General features: G+C 45.9%; 1 protein-coding gene across 12 annotated transcripts; it reads left to right on the top strand.

Annotated features, from left to right (window-relative positions):
* The first annotated feature begins 1,809 nt into the window (after nt 1–1,809).
* LOC308677573 (large ribosomal subunit protein mL52-like) lies at nt 1,810–16,829 on the top strand. Of its 12 annotated transcripts, none has more exons than XM_081344099.1 (8): nt 1,860–1,934; nt 6,259–6,391; nt 6,529–6,604; nt 10,247–10,314; nt 10,391–10,503; nt 13,079–13,379; nt 13,740–13,804; nt 16,591–16,829. In XM_081344099.1, exons 6-8 carry the CDS (start codon nt 13,109–13,111, stop codon nt 16,735–16,737), a joined length of 483 nt encoding a protein of 160 aa, XP_081200225.1. In that variant the 5' UTR covers nt 1,860–1,934; nt 6,259–6,391; nt 6,529–6,604; nt 10,247–10,314; nt 10,391–10,503; nt 13,079–13,108; the 3' UTR covers nt 16,738–16,829. The 12 variants fall into 12 exon arrangements, 10 of the variants coding, with proteins under 10 accessions (XP_081200234.1, XP_081200231.1, XP_081200233.1 ...); XM_081344102.1 differs by lacking the exon at nt 6,259–6,391 and adding an exon at nt 2,970–3,047 and having other exon boundaries at nt 1,895–1,934; XM_081344103.1 differs by lacking the exon at nt 10,391–10,503.
* Nucleotides 16,830–17,040: the final 211 nt, after the last annotated feature.

Genomic DNA, 17,040 nt, shown 5'->3' with positions numbered 1-17,040 from the left:
ATAAAGAATTCTGGAAAATTTCGGCAGCTTAGGTCCCCTTTTCATATGTACTTTCCACGTTTAAATTTATTATTTATTAATTAAAATTTACACACCACCCATCTCATTGTTTAAGTGACTCTGGGCGGTTTAAAAGGAAAACGACGATAGAATCCACATTAAAAAAAAAACTGTACATGCTAACCTGACCGAGCCAGGTCTTAAATGCTCTTCCAGAAATTGGGGGCCAAGATATGCCATACTGAGAGAGAGAGAGAAAGGTGAAAGTGACTGGCTGAAAGAGAACTGTAGTCAGTCACTTTCTCTCAGCTCTAGGAAGGAGGTTTTACTTTGGAAAAACCTTGCCAATAAAATTGTAAGGACTTGTCCAGGTAGTCTCTGACAAGCGGACATAAGTGAATGAGAAAAGATATATCATACACATTTGTATATATGCCACCTATATGTCTGTCTGTCTATCTATTTATGCCACCTATAGTACAGTATATATGCCATAAACCTATATGTATGCCACATGTAGTTATGTATATGCCACACATATTATAATTATTATATGCCACAAAGTTGTGTGTGTGTGTGTATATACAGTATATATGTGTGTGTGTATGTATGTATAAAATATAGTGTGCACATATACACACACATACTATTCTATACTATACTACATGCTATATATATACTATATATACTATATATGCTATGTGTGTGTGTATATTATATTGTGCTTTACTATTATCGTGAGCCACCCAGAGCCCAGATTTGGTTGATAGTGAAATGAGCACTATATGAATTTAATAAAATCAAATATAGTACACACACAAACACACACAGAGAGACAGAGGAAAAGACCCTTTTTCTTGGGAAAAAAAAGAGAAGAAAGTGAAGTAAGTGAGGCCTTTTCCCATCTGACGCTCTGGGGCTGGGCAAATGATCCACCTCGCATCACATCATTCCCAGCTGGCACTGTCTAGACCCGATGGGGAGGAATGGAGAGCGCCCGGTTGGGGAAGACTGGTTAAGAGAAAGGAGCTAATTTATTCCTCGGTCACTTGCATCAATCTGGGCCTCCCTCGGCCATCCGAACAGGCGGAATCCCAGATGACTGTTTACATCGTCGCCAAGGGCAACGGCTTCCTTAGCAACCAGCATCCAAGATGGCGCCAGGGAACCTAGGGACCGTTTGGAAAATGGCCGAGACGCCCTTTCCGCCCCTAGGAAACATGGCCGCCAGAATGCTCTGAAACGTCACGAATGCTACATTGGAACCTCGGCGGGGCCTTTCTTAGAAGTGTGATGTTTTCCTCAAAGTAACGAATAGATGGCAATTTAGTGGTTATTATTGTTTATGCGAACAAGGTAGGCATTATGACTCGTGGACTTCAACTCCCAGAATTCCTGAGCCAGCCATGCTGGCTCAGGAATTCTGGGAGTTGAAGTCCACGAGTCATAAAAGAGCCAAGATTGCTTAGCCCTGCCGTAGGCGAATAAGGACGCCTCATCCAAGATGGAAGCGGATCTCCCTTTCCGTTTGCAAAATGGAGTCTGATTTAGCTTCCGGGTCACGCACACCCAAGTCCTCTAACGCCTGGGCCGAAAATGGCGGCTCTCGCAGACGAATGGACGCTATCAATAGCCGGACAATACAATCCGCGTTGTTTTCCAAATGCCGCCCAGCGGTGGTCTCCGGAGAGTAGCTCCAGCGGACGCCTCGACGCTTCGCCCCTATCCAATGTTCTGCCCTTTTCCTGCGAGACGTTCTACATCCGTACAAACATGGCGCCTCCCAGTCAACCGGTGACCGGATGAGGTGGAACTTCCGTTTGGACGATCCAAAAATGGCGCCTCCAGGGCAGGTTTGAACCGTGCACAGTCGGCAAACGAGCACCGCGCAACTCGGGTCTTCTGAATGGCGCTTCCAGTGAACCCGAGCCTGGGTATGGACCTCTTGGAGGCGGGAACGAGCGCGTGTGCACGGGCAGGAACGCGTGTCGAGAGAACGGATGGCTTCTTATTTTGCTTTTGCCGGGGTCGGTTGCGTTGGTTTCAATAGGGCTGCCTTGGGAGGGGATGTGCGGAGACCCAGGTTGCAAAAAGGGACCCTGCCCAACTAACTATCCACTCCTAATATTCCCAGACATTTGAAGGACACCCTCCAGGGAAGACTGACCTCAAATTCCTAATTCAAATTCCTAATTCAGAAAGGTCCAAATTGCACTATAAGCCCCGCGATGGCCCTATTGAGCAGTAAATGGGGTGGGGTGGGGGGTTGGCTAATGAATTAACTGATATCCAGCCCGTTTTGTGGGTGACCGGAACTGCATTTTTCCAACCCCAGCAACTTTTAAGACGGGTGGACTTCAACTCCCAGGATTCCCCAGGCAGCACAGCTAGCTGGGGAATTCTGGGAGTTGAAGTCCATCTGTCTTAAAAGTTGGCAAAGTTGAGAAACAGAAGGGTGAAGGGTCAAAATATGCCCCCTTAACACTGACAGATCTATTGCAACAGTACAGGTAATCGACTTTCAACAGAGGATGGGATGGAATGGGATAGGGCAGGGCAGGGCAGGGCTGGAAGGGATCTTGAAGGTCTTCTAGTCTAGCCCCCTGCTCAAGCAGGAGAGCCTATATAGTACCATCTCAGGCAGGTGATTGTCTAGTCCAGGGGTCTTCAAACTTGGCCCTTTTATGACTTGTGGACTTCAACTCCCAGAATTCCTCAGCCAGCATGGCTGAGGAATTCTGGGAGTTGAAGTCCACAAGTCATAAAAGGGCCAAGTTTGAAGACCCCTGGTCTAGTCTCTTCTTAAAAATCTCTAGTGTTGCAGCGCCCACGATTCCTGGTGGCAAGCTGTTCCACTGGTTGATTATCCTCACTGTCAGGAAGTTTCTCCTTGATTCCAGGTTGCTTCTCTCTTTGATCGGTTTCCAACCATTGTTTCTCGTCCTTCCCTTTGGTGCTTTGGTGAACAGTCTGACCCCCTCTGCCTTGTGGCAGCCCCTCAGATACTGGAATCCATTTGAAGTTACCATGGCGCTGAAAAAAGTGACGTATGACCATTTTTATTTTATTTTATTTTTATTTTTATTACATTTATATACCGCCCTTTCCCTGAGGACTCAGGGTGGTTTACAGGGAATTAAAAATCAAACATACAAAAGTTAAAAACCAAGTTAAAAAATATTAAATTCACCCTGTACTCTTAAAAACCCCAGTTAAAAGTTTTCTCCTCAGCCTGGGCCCGGGAGCTCAAAGAGCCAAGTCTTCAGGCCCCGGCGGAATGATCGGAGGTCGGGGGCAGTTCTCAGCTCCACCGGCAGCTGGTTCCAGAGGGCAGGCGCTCCCACTGAGAAGGCCCTATCCCTGGGTGTCACCCGCCGGCAATCTCTTACCGGCGGAACCCTGAGCAGACCCTCCCTGTGGGAGCGCACTGGGCGAAGGGCGTTTGATGCCGGCAGCAGGTGTTCCCTCAAATAACCCGGACCCAGGCCATGTAAGGCTTTATAGGTGATAACCAGCACCTTGAATTTCACCCGGAGGGCAACCGGAAGCCAATGCAGCTCGCGGAGTAGAGGTGTTACATGGGAGTATCGGGAGACCCCCATTACAACTCGCGCGGTTTTCACACTAATGGCTGTTGCAGCATCTCCATGGCCAAGTGTTCAAAATTTGGAGGCCTCATATTTATGACGGTTCTGACAAAGTCAATGGGGAAGTCTGATTCACTTAACCGTGTTAACTAACTTGAGAGCTGCAGTGATTCACTTAGCAACTGTGGCAAGAAAGGTTGTAAAATGGGGCAAAACTCGCTTAACAAATGTCTCACTTTTGGGGAGTCAAGCTATTCTCCAAGCGCCTGAAGGCAGGACAAGAAGCAACAGATGGAAACTGACCAAAGAGAGAAGCAACCTAGAACTAAGGAGAAACTTCCTGACAGTGAGAACAATTAATCAGTGGAACAACCTGCCTCCAGAAGCGGTGAATGCTCCAACACTGGAAGTTTTTAAGAAGAGACTGGACAGCCTGAGCAGGGGGTTGGACTGGATGACCTCCAAGGTCCCTTTCAAATTTACTATTGTGATTATGACTTAGCAACAGAAAATTTGGGCTCAATTGTGGTCGCAGGTCAAGGACTAATTGTAGTAGGTCCCCCCCCCCTTGCAAAGCACATCCAGAATTTATAAGGCTGTACATCTATACACAATGCAATTGACCCGGGGGAGGGGGGAATAGTATGTTTTTTGTCGTTTTTTTAATTCACATTTTCTTCAATATTTTTGTTTAGTTTTGTTTCATCTCTGTTTAATTTTTTTTTCTTTGGGATTTTGGATTTTAATATATTTTTTTTGAATTCAGTAACATTTCAGGATCCAAGCCAGGTGGTATATGCAGGTCAGTTGCCAAGCATCCGAATTATGATCACGTGACCACAAGGGTCATAAGTCACTTTTTTTCAGTGTCGTCGTAACTTCGAATGATCACCAAATGAACTGCTATAAGACGACCACCCGTATTTTATGGATTGCAATGTTTAATAAAATTGTTTTAAAAAAGGGGGGAAAAATGCACGCAACGGAAGGCTTCTGGGAAGCAAACCCCACACTAATTCTAGTAACCTTGCTTCCACTCTTGCGGTGCTCATTGTTACATTTTAGCTCCCGTTTTTCCTCTGATTCTTTCTCTACTACTCACTCAGCCTGGAGAACACCTCGGTTAATACATTCTGAACCACTTGGAGGCAGTGCAGGACTAGTTTCATTCTGTTTGAAACTTATCAAATATATGTAGCCATAATATTGTAGCTACATACACCTGATGAAGTCCAAAGGGAATAAAACTAGTTGTGTATTGCCTCCTTACAGTCAATATATATGAGGACCCAGATTGTTGGGGGCAATTAAGCTGACTTTGTAATAATGCCGCGGGGGGTGGGGTGGGGGGTGAAAGCCCTAATAAGCAGGCATATACATAGAATGAAGGCTACTGCTAAGCTTGTAAGCCACCCTGTGTCTTCGGAGAAGGGCAGGATATAAATGGAATTAAATATATATATTTATTTTTATTTATTTATTTTAATTCCATTTATATCCCGCCCTTCTCCAAAGACTCAGGGCGGTTTCCAAGCTTAGCAGTAGCCTTCATTCTATGTATATGCCTGCTTATTAGGGCTTTCGCCCCCCCCAAGCGGCATTATTACAAAGTCAGCTTAATTGCCTCCAACAATCTGGGTCCTCATTTTACTTACCTCGGAAGGATGGAAGGCTGAGTCAACCATATATATATATATATATATATATATATATATATATATATATATATATATATATATATATATATATATATATATATATATATATATATATATATATATGATTTTTTTAAAAAAAAAACCACCCAGGAGATACACTGTCTAAAAATCAAGAAATGTCCTTCCCCAACAGGGGTGAAAGATACCTGGTACCTTGTTAAATAAAACTTAATAGAACATCTCTTTCCTTCCTTCCCTGTCTTTCTTTCTTTCTCTTTCTTTCTTTCCTTGCTTCCTTCCTTCTGCTTTCCTCTTCCTTTTTTCTTTCCTTTCCTCCCTCCCTCTTCCCTTCTTCTTTCCCCTTCTCTCTCTTTCTTTTTTCTCTTTCCTTCCTTCCTTTCTGCTTTCCCCTTCTCTTCCTTTTTTTCTTTCCTTTCCTCCCTCCCTCTTCTTCTCTTCCTTCTTTCCCCTTCTCTCTTTTTCTTTCTTTCTTTCCTTGCTTCCTTCCTCCTTCTCTTCCTTTTTTCTTTCCTTTGCACTCTCTCTCACTCTCACTCTCACTTTCTTTCCTTCATATTTCTTAACCACCCATTCCTCTCAGAGATGGGATCTGGGCAGTGTGCAATATAATCAGTAAAATTAACATTAAAATAAAAAAATGTTAATTATTAATTAATAGTTAATTATCCATACCTCTCGGAAAGCATATGAAAAAGGAACACAGGCTTTGTACATCGTTTTTAAAGTTCAGCTCAGCTAGTAGGAGTTTTCTAAGTCTTGTAAAGCTTTGGCTTTACAAGGTTCCCCCGCACATGCGTGCTAGTCGTTTCCGACTCTAGGGGCCGGTGCTCATCTCCGTTTCAAAGCCAAAGAGCCAGCGCTTGTCCGAGGACATCTCCGTGGTCCTGTGGCCGGCATGACTAGACGCCAAAGGCGCACGGAACGCTGTTCCCTTCCCACCGGAGTGATCCCTATTATTCTACTTGCCTTTTTACGTGCTTTCGAACTGCTAGGTTGGCAGAAGCTGGGATGAGTAACAGGCGCTCACTCTGTTACGCGGCACTCGGGATTCGACCCGCCAAACTGCCGACCTTCTGATCGACAAGCTCAGCGTCCTAACCCACTGAGCCACCGCGTCCCTTTTGTGTATGTGTGTGTGTATATCTATCTATCTATCTATCTATCTATCTATCTATCTATCTAAGAGAGAGGGGGGGTGTTAAATGGTTTGCCAAGGACACCAGTTCAGCCATGCGTTTTCTGTCTGGTTTCTCACCCTGTAGGATCCCAGCTTGTGAAATTGGCTCGGAGTTTCCATTGCAGTACCATGAAACTTGCCGGAAGTAAATGGAGAGCAAAGTGAGTGCTATCTATCTATCTATCTATCTATCTATCTATCTATCTATCTATCTATCTATCTATCTATCTATCATATATGTCTATCATTTATCATCTACCATCTATATCATCTATCCATTTATCATTTATCATCTACCATCTGTATTATCTATATCTATCATCTATCCATCTATCATTTATCATCTGTCATCTATATCTATTATCTATGTCTATCTGTCTATCATCTATCTTTTTATCTATCCTCTATATCCAGGTAGTCCTCGAGTTATGACCACAATTGAGCTCAGAATTTATGTTGCTAAGTGTGTCACTTGTTAAGTGAGTTTTGTCCCATTTTTATGTCTTTTCGAGCCACTTTTGGGAAGTGAATCCCTGCAGTTGTTAAATTAGTCACATGGTGGTTAAGTGAATCTGGCTTTCCCCACTGGCTTTGCTCGTCTGAAGGTCGCAAAAGGGGATCACACGACTCTGGGAGGCTGCGACCGTCCTAAGTATGAACCTGTTCTTAAGCATCCAAATGTAAATCACGTGACCGTGGGGGGATGCCGCAACAGTCATAAGTATGAAACATGGTCATGTCACTTTTTCCGGTGCTGTGGTAACTTCGAATGTTTTATTGATTGTAATAAATTGCCTCAGCTAGAGGCAATTCTAGGCTCCTTTCATTCAACAAAAGTAACACCATAAAACATTAAAACGGTAAATAGTCCCAGTGAAATTAATTTAGGAACTAACAAAGATGGGGGAAAGGAAGGGGGCCAGGATGCCCTTGGGCAGGGGTGTCAAACTCAATTTCATTGAGGGCCGCATCAGCATTGCGGTTGCCCTCAAGGGGCTGGGTGGGTGTGGCCTGGGTGGGTGTGGCCTACTGGGTGGGCGTGGCTAGAGTGCGTATGGCCTACTGGGTGGGCATGGCCAGCTCTACATCGTTGGCATCAAGGGTGCCTATGGGGGCCTGGGCAGGAGTGGGACAGATCTGAGGGTCTCTGGCAGAAGGAGGGTCTCTGGGCCAGGGCCAAGGCAGCGGGGGCCGTTCCCTCACTGTTTCCAGGATGGCTTCGCGGGCCACATGAAACCACTTTGCGGGCTGGATCCGTCCCCCGGGCCTTGTGTTTGACATGTCTGCCCTTGGGGCGAAAGAGGTGGGGTCTTATTTGAGTCCAGTGACGTCCTCGGTGCTCTCCGAGGTGGATTGTTTTTCTCTCGCAGACGTTTCACTACCATACTAGGTAACCTGCTCAGGGCTAACGCAAGATTAAACAAGGAGGAAACAACCCAGCTCAGAGAACATCGTGTAGACATTTCATGACCCAACTAAGGCAGAATCATCAGTGCTAGTAGGGAGGGGGTTCTGTGTGAAGGAGGAGGAGGAGGAGGACTGTGGGGTCCTTGGTGCTCTCTGAGCTTGATGGGGGTTTTTTGCAGATATTTCATGACCCAACTAGGGAGCATCATCAGTGCTAGAAGGGAATGGGATTTGTCAGGAGGAGGAGGAGGACTGTGGGGCCCTTACTGTTCTCAGCTTGATTGTTTTTCTCTCGCAGACGTTCCACTACCATACTAGGTAACCTCCTCAAGGCTAGCGCAAGATTAAACACGGGGGAAACAACCCAGCTCAGAGAGCAGCAAAGACCCCCCCCCCAACGTTCAACCCTGAGCTACAAATAGTCTCTTCTGTTGTTATCTTACTCCAGTAACTCCCTTCAGAATGACACGTCCCCTTGGGGCCCCGGAATGATGGGCAGTACCAGGTCTTGTGGCCCTTGTGGAAGGCCAAAAGGGCAGGTTGGGTCTCACCTCAGGGGGCGAGATGCTCCAGAAGGTAGGAGCCACAGCAGAAAAGGCTCTTTTCCTTGACCCAAGGGTTCTGCAACGTGCCCGTCATGGGTAGGGTGTGCCAATCCCATTGGAGTGAGACGGTCCTTAGCTGGAGGGAATTGAATGGAAATGAATCAAGGAGAGAACCAACCTGGAACGAAGGAGAAATTTCCCTACAGGCAGAACAATTAAATCAGTAGGACAAGCGGAGGTGGTTAGCAGCATCAGGTTTCTGGGTGTGCAGCTGTTGAGGCTAGCTTGGTCGCTCAACAGCAGCGCCTGCATTTCTTGCACCGCATGAGAAAAAGCACATCTTCCTTCCCCTGTCCTTGCCACACACTGCGGAGGGACGATCGAGAGCATCCAGTCGTACTGCATTGCCATCTGGTTTGGGAGCCTTCCCAGCTTCGGACAGGAAGGGGGTGCTGAGAGTGGTGAGGACAGCAGAAGAGATCATTGGCAGTTCCCTCCCTTCCATCCAGGATGTGGCACATAAGCGTTGCTTGAGCAGGGTCCGCAAGATTGTGTGGGACGCTACACACGCTCTCCGTGGCCTGTTTTCCTTGTTAGTTCCTGGGAGGGGGCTCCGTGGTCTCCGAAGCAGAATGTCCAAATTCAGTCGCAGTTTTCGTTCCATACAGTAGCAACAAAGATGATTGGGGGACTGGAGGCTAAAACATATAGGGAACGGTTGCTGGAATTGGTCATGTGTAGTTTAACGAAGAGAAGGGTGAGGGGTGATATGATAGCAGTCTTCCAATATCTCAGGGGCTGCCCCAAAGAAGAGGGAGTCAAGCTATTCTCCAAAGCACCCGAAGGCAGGACAAGAAGCAACGGATGGAAACTAGTCAAGGAGAGAAGCAACCTAGAACTAAGGAGAAACTTCCTGACAGTTAGAACAATTTACCAGTGGAACAACCTGCCTCCAGAAGTGGTGAATGCTGGAAATAGTCTCTTCTGTTAAAAAACACTGGAAGTTTTTAAGAAGAGACTGGACAGCCATTTGCCTGAAATGGTACAGGGTTTCCTGCCTGAGCAGGGGGTTGGACTAGATGACCTCCAAGGTCCCTTCCAACTACTACTTCTTCTACTTCTTCTTCTTCTTCTTCTTCTTCTTCTTCTTCTTCTTCTTCTTCTTCTTCTTCTTCTTCTTCTTCTTCTTCTTCTTCTTCTTCTTCTTCTTCTTCTTCTTCTTCTTCTTCTTCTTCTTCTTCTTCTTCTTCTTCCTATTATTATTATTATTATTATTATTATTATTATTATTATTCTGCTATGTATTCGGTGATTAATATTTATATGTTATTTACAGGCAAGGGTGTAGGTCTGTACATATGTTCTATATAGCATGTTTGCATGTGTGTTACGTACATGTACACTTTTGAGAGCAGGCAACAGGAATTCATTTTTAATGTGTGCCAGTGTGCCCACAGTAAAAAAACAAAAAAAATGACAGTAAAGCTTATCTAATCTTATCTTAACTTGCTTCCAGAAGGAAGTTGTGGTTACTCCAACACTGGAAGTTTTTAAGAAGAGACTGGACAAGCATTTATCTGAAATGGTATAGGATAGGTTTTCCTGCTTGAGAAGGGGGTTGGACTAGAAGAGCTCCAGGGTCCCTTCTGACTATTTTGCAGTTTGCTGTGTAGGAAATTGGAAGATGGGAGCTGTTGTGGGGGAGGGGTGTTCAGACCTGAGCAGGCGTGCCAAGCAAAATATTATTTACATTATCGGTAAAGGCAGAATCAAATCCCTTTCATCTGTTAGCAATCGGTTTAATTTCCGAGAGCCGAACAAAACAATTTTGCCTTTCTTTTTTTCCCCCAGGCACGGTCTCCCTATAAATCCAACAGATCGCGGTCCGACCACCGACTTTCCAGATTGGTCTTTTGCTGGTAAATAAACAAACAAACCAGGATGGGGGGGGGAAATGCATTATCTATTGATATTTATACTGCTTTTTTATGCCAGAGCCCCTTAAAGCAACCTGCAAGACGAAAGCAAAATAATAAAAATAAAAGCCAAGCCCCTTTCAGACACCGTTTCAGGAAACAAATGATCACCTTCAAAAAGGATTTTAAAAGGTAAAGGTTCCCCCCGCACATGTGTGCTAGTCGTTTCCGACTCTAGGGGCCGGTGCTCATCTCCCTTTCAAAGCCGAAGAGCCAGCGCTTGTCCGAGGATGTCTTCGTGGTCATGTGGCTGGCATGACTAGACGCCAAAGGCGCACGGAACGCTGTTACCTTCCCACCGTAGTGGTCCCTATTTTTCTACTTGCATTTTTTTTTACGTGCTTTCGAACTGCTAGGTGGCTCAGTGGGTTAGGACGCTGAGCTTGTCGATCAGAAGGTCGGCAGTTTGGCGGGTCGAATCCCGAGTGCCGCGTAACAGAGTGAGCGCCTGTTACTCGTCCCAGCTTCTGCCAACCTAGCAGTTCAAAAAGGATAATCGTGTGGAATTTAGTGGCCCGCTGATTGACCAGGGCCTTGCGGGCGACGGGGAGTTCCAGCTGTATTAAAATGGTTGCGTAGCCCAATTTAAACGGCTGGTCATCACTTTTCAAGCTCTGAAAGGCCTGGATACATCCGAGAATGTCCTGTCAGATTTTATATCTTCTCTGCCAGTGCTGCTAGCATCGGATGTTCTTGCTTGACAACGTAGGGAGATGTAGCCTCCCTTTAACTGGTGCCTTGGTGGAGCAGTGGGCTAATGCCTCCTTAAGTAACACCAGCTGCCCGCAATTAGTGCAGGTTCGCATCCCACCAGGCTCAAGGTTGACTCAGCCTTCCATCCTTCCGAGGTAGGTAAAATGAGGACCCAGATTGTTGGGGGCAATAAGCTGACTTTGTAATAATGCCGCTTGGGGGGGACGAAAGCCCTAACAAGCAGGCATATACATAGAATGAAGGCTACTGCTAAGCTTGTAAAGCTGCCCTGAGTCTTCGGAGAAGGGTGGGATATAAATGGAATTAAAATAAAAATAAATAATATTACTTTTAGAGTTAGAATTAGTGGACGCTGGGGGGAAGTAGGGAGAATGTATCTCAAGAATTTGGCGGGAGGGAAAGTTCGCCTTTTAAACTAATTGGAGAATGTGATTTATGACGTTGAATGAAGGGAGGGAATTGTGCTTGATACAATGTGTTCAGGGGAGGAGAATTCGGATCTTCGCTTCCAATATGTGCATGCCGAAGCCATGCAACTATATTAAAATATTCTTTAAGGTAAACAGTGCCTTGAAGTTCTTTGAAGTACGGCATTTGTCGGAACCATGAAATCCTCGTCCGGAACTGGTCATCGTGAAAGAGTACAAGTAGTCCTCAATTTACATCCATTCGTTTAGCGACCACTTAAAGTTATCGACAGCTCTGAAAGAAAAGTGACTTAGCACGGTTTTTGACACTTGACGGTTTGCAGCGCCCCCGTGATCAAGATACACCTATGGCTGGAAGCAATGATAAAAAAAACATATAGATTTAAAACCAGAGATGTTCTTATTGGGCACGTTACCAAAAATCTATAATAAAGGTAATACATATTTAGTTTTACCTATATTAACAGCAGCTAGGAGAGTATATGCACAATATTGGAAAAAATGAAGAGACTCCTACAGAGGGGAATATCATTTAAAAAATACTGGCGTGCGCAGAAATCGATGAGTTAACATTAAAAATTAAAGAAAAAGAAGAAACAGTACTTTATGACATGGGATTTGTCTTACCAATGGTTAACTGACAGAAACAGAGGTTAGAAAGTTGGAAATATGAGAAAATGTGGATTGTATGAGGAAGATCTATAGCGGATTAGTAAATATTCTGATCGTTATTCAATTAATGTCAGTGTGGAAAATACTGTTTTTAACAATATGACTGCTGTTTCCTAGTACATGATTGTATTTGGATAAGATTCCTATGAATGTGAAGATTGTTATATTCGAATATTTTTATACCTAGACAACACACTGTTCAACACAGAAATGGAATTTTTGATATAATGATAATAATGATAATATCAGCTGCTTGGCAACTGGCATGTATTTATGATGGTTGCAGTGTCTCGCTGTCTCACTTAGCAACAGAACATTTGGGCTCAATTGTCATAAAGGTAAAGGTTCCCCCGCACATGCGTGCTAGTCGTTTCCGACTCTAGGGGCCGGTGCTCATCTCCGTTTCAAAGCCCAGCGCTTGTCCGAGGACGTCTCCGTGGTCATGTGGCCGGCATGAGTAGACGCCAAAGGCGCACGGAACGCTGTTACCTTCCCACCGGAGTGGTCCCTATTTTTCTACTTGCATTTTTACGTGCTTTCGAACTGCTAGGTTGGCAGAAGCTGGGACGAGTAACAGGCGCTCACTCTGTTACGCGGCACTCGGGATTCGACCCGCCAAACTGCCGACCATCTGATCGACAAGCTCAGTGTCCTAACCCACTGAGCCACTGCGTCCCCTATTCAATTGTCATAAGCAGCCATAAATAACAATAACCAGAGTTGGAAGGGACCTGGGAGGTCTTCTAGTCCAACCCCCTGCTCAGGCAGGGAAACCCTAGACCATTTCAGACCAACGGTTGTCCAGTCTCTTCTTAAAAACTTCCAGTGTTGGAGCACTCACCAATTCTGCTGGCAAGCCGTTCCATTGATTAATTTTTCTCATCTCCTTACAGTCTGGGTCAGTTGCCAGGAGCCCAAAATAAATGCTGGAATTGGGGATGTCTAGCGACAGGACAGCCGTCTTCCAATATCTGAAGGTCTGCTCCAAAGAAGAGGGAGTTGAGCTAGACTCCAAAGGGCCAGAAAGGCAGGACAAGAAACAGATCAAGGAGAGAAGCAACCTAAAACTAAGGAGGAATTTCCCGACAGCGAGGACAATTAACCAGTGGAACAACAGCTTGCCTCCAGAAGTTGCGGCTGCCCCATCACTGGAGGTTTTGAAGAAGAGACCGGACAACCCATTTGTCCGAAACGGTATAGGCTCCCTTGCCTGAGCAGTGGGGTTGGACTAGAAGACCTCCAAGGTCCCTTCCAACTCTGTACAGTCTGTGACCGGAGGGGGCAGGATGTCAGAATTTCAAAACTGGGCTGCCATTCCCCTTTTTCAGGGTCCGCCATAACTTCAGATGGTCTTTTTAAGTAACCGGTCATAAGTCGGGGACTCCCTGTACTTCCGCAAGTGTTAGAAGAATCGCCCCGGGCAATCTCAGGAAATCTGCTTGAAGCCCGTGTTCCAGCTGCTGCCTGGCGCAGATGTGTGAACACTGAGAACAGCAGCCTGCATCTTTAATAATGTTGTATATTTCTTTTCCCCCCACCCCTCTCCCCCGGCAGATGGCAGGCCAGCCCCTCCCATGTCAGGCCAACTCCGAAGACAGGAAAAAAACCGGGAGATCGTGGTAAGTACCCGTTCTCACAGCCTCTCTCTCTCTCTCTCTCTCTCTCTCTCTCTCTCTCTCTCTCTCTCTCTCTCTCTCTCTCTCTCTCTCTCTCTCTCTTTCTCTCTCACACACACACACACACCAATTGGTGTCTGTGTCCATGTCTTATAAATCCCAAGGTGTTTTTTTCAGGAGGAAACCAACCTTTCGTGTTTTTCTTCGAAGACCACCCGGCTGAATAGAATAGAGTAACAAGAGTGGGAAGGGACCTTGTGGGTCATCTAGTCCAACCTCCCCCCCCCCCACAAGCTGGAAACCCTACACCACAGGTCTGCAACCCGTGCCTCCGGAGCAGCATGTGGCTCTTTCAGCCGTCTCCTGCGGCTCCCAGTCCTCTGCCTCTGCCATGTGCAGTCCAAAGAAAAAAAAAGGTGGGACTAAAAAAGTTCAACCAATCAATTCAAATATGCAGGGTAGGTGCATATCTCACCTTGGCTCCACTCTTCAGTCAAACCCTGTTCTGTGCATGCGCGCATGTACGCGCATGTGCACACATTTTTTGCGGCTCCCAGTTTTTCCTTTTGTGAGGGAACCGGTTCCGAGTGGCTCTTTCACTGTTTCAGGTTGCTGACCCCTGGTCTACACCATTCCTGACAGATGGCAGTCCGTTCTCTTCTTGAAAGCTTCCAGCGATGAAGCTCTCACAATTTCTGTTCCTCTGCTTGCTTGTTCTCACGGTCAGAAAATTTCTCCTTGTTTCTAGGTTGAATCTCTCCTTGACCAGTTTCCATCCGTTAGTCCTTGTCTGGCCTTTGGGGTGCTTTGGGAAATAGGTTGATTCCCCTCCTCTGTGGCAGCCCCTCAAGTATTAGAACTCTGCTATCATGACTCCCCTGGTCCTTCTCTTCACTAGACTAGCCGTGCCCAGTTCCAGCAACCGTTTTTCATATGTTCTTGCAACTGTCCTTCATATGGTCCCCAGCCTTTTGGGTACCAGGGACCGGTTCCACAGAGCGGGGTTTTTCCACGGACCGGAGAGCGTGTGGTTTTGTGTGCTGTCTGCATCCGGCGGATGGGGCTTTGCTTGTTTGTGCGGACTAGTTGCTGCCATGCTTAAATAGGAGCCAGCCGTGTGCTGCAGCTGCCAAAAAAGCCAACACAATGCTAGGCTGCATTAACAGAGGGATAGACTCAAGATCACGTGAAGTGTTAATTCCACTTTACAAGGCCTTGGTAAGGCCACACTTGGAATACTGCATCCAGTTTTGGTCACCACAATATAAAAAAGATGTTGAGACTCTGGAAAGAGTGCAGAGAAGAGCAACAAAGATGGTTAGGGGACTGGAGGCTAAAACATATAAGGAACGGCTGCTGGAATTGAGTATGTGTAGTTTAATGAAGAGAAGGGTGAGGGGTGACATGACAGCAATTTTCCATTATCTCAGGCGTTTCCACAAAGAAGAGGCAGTCAAGCTACTCTCCAAAGCACCCGTAGACAGGACAAGAAGCAACAGATGGAAACTAATCAAGGAGAGAAGCTTCAGCTGGTGCAGAGTGCAGCTGCACGGGTTGTGATGGGAGCACCCCGATACTCCCATATTACACCCCTCCTGCGTGAGCTGCATTGGCTACCGGTTGCCCTCCGGGTGAGATTTAAGGTGCTGGTACTTACCTTTAAAGCCCTACATGGCTTAGGCCCGGGATACTTGCAGGACCATCTGCTGCCGGGAACAAACTCCCATCGCCCAGTATGCTCACACAGAGAAGGCCTCCTCAGGGTACCGTCAGCTAGGCAATGTCGGCTGGCGACCCCCAGGGGGAGGGCCTTCTCTGTGGGAGCGCCAGCCCTATGGAATCAGCTCCCCCCTGAGCTTCGGATGGCCCAAAATCTCCAATCCTTTCGCCGCGGCCTCAAAACAATCCTATTCCACCAGGCTGACCTGGACTGACAGGCATTTTAATTAATTATATTTACAATCTTTAATTTACTCTTAGTTTTTAATTTTAATTTATTGCACAGATGATTTTAATTTTATTTTTATCTTAATTTCTGTACTTATTATATGTTTTGTTGTTAGCCGCCCTGAGTCCTTCGGGAGATAGGGCGGGATATAAATCCCATAAATAAATAAATAAATAAAACCTGGAACTAAGGACAATTAAATCAGTGAAACCACCTGCCTCCAGAAGCTGTGAATGCTCCAGCACTGGAAGTTTTTAAGAAGAGACGGGACAGCCATTTGTCTGAAATGGCATAGGGTTTCCTGCCTGAGCAGGGGGTTGGACTAGATGATCTGCAAGGTCCCTTCCAAAATAATAATAATAATAATAAAAAGTTGGAAGGAACCTTGGAGGTCTTCTAGTCCAACCCCCTGCTGAGGCAGGAAACCCTATACCATTTCAGACAAATGGCTGTCCAGTCTCTTCTTAAAAATTTCCAGTGTTGGAGCATTCCCAGCTTCTGGAGGCAGGTTGTTCCACTGGTTAATTGTTCTCACTGTCAGGAAGTTCTAGGTGGCTTCTCTCTTTGGTTAGTTTCCATCCGTTGCTTCTTGTCCTTCCTTTGGGTGCTTTGGAGAATAGCTTGACTCCCTCTTCTTTGGGGCAGCCCCTGAGATACTGGAATAACTGCTATCATGTCCCCCCTCATCCTTCTCTTCATTAAACTAGACGTGCCCAATTCCTGCAACCGTTCTTCGTATGTTTTAGCCTCCAGTCCCCTGGAGGGGGAGCATGCGAAGCACATCTCCCCAGCCTGTTTAGCGTCCCTTTTAACGTCCCTTCTCTGATTTTTGGACTTTCAGAGGCGCATAGCCCAGCTCTCGTCAGAACTAGACCACGGAATGAAAAAGTGGGAAGCTAAAATAGAAAAACAGAAAGAAGATCAAGAAGAGAAGCTACGCAAGAGACTTCAGCCGAAAGGAGTCACCCTCCAGCAGCTCCCGAAATAATGGCTTTTCCTTCCTGTGTAATCTCAAGCTTCAATAATTAATAATAATAATTTGATAAATCTATGTATATATTAAATCTATATCTAGGTAGAAATCTATCTTTGGGTAATGAATGTATAAATATACAAATGAAAATCGGTTGCAGGAATTGGGTACGGCCAGTCTAGAGAAAAGAAGGAATTTTTTTGGGTGGGGGGAGAGAACACGATAGCGGTCTTCCGGTATTTGAGGGGCCGCCCCAAAGAAGAGGAGGGGGGGGTCCACCTCTTCTCCAAAGCACCTGAAGGCAGGACAAGAAACAAG

This window comes from Vipera berus (assembly GCF_964194415.1).
Source record: "Vipera berus genome assembly, chromosome: Z".
Classification (NCBI taxonomy): domain Eukaryota; kingdom Metazoa; phylum Chordata; class Lepidosauria; order Squamata; family Viperidae; genus Vipera; species Vipera berus.
This window is presented reverse-complemented; position numbering and strand designations above follow the sequence as displayed.

Coding starts and splice junctions, on each gene's coding strand:
- LOC308677573 (XM_081344103.1), top strand. CDS start 13,109: ATGCTGGAATTGGGGATGTCTAGCGACAGGACAGCCGTCTTCCAATAT. Junction 13,380..13,739: donor CAACCCATTTGTCCGAAACG/GTATAGGCTCCC, acceptor CTCCCCCGGCAG/ATGGCAGGCCAGCCCCTCCC. Junction 13,805..16,590: donor AAAAAAACCGGGAGATCGTG/GTAAGTACCCGT, acceptor TTGGACTTTCAG/AGGCGCATAGCCCAGCTCTC.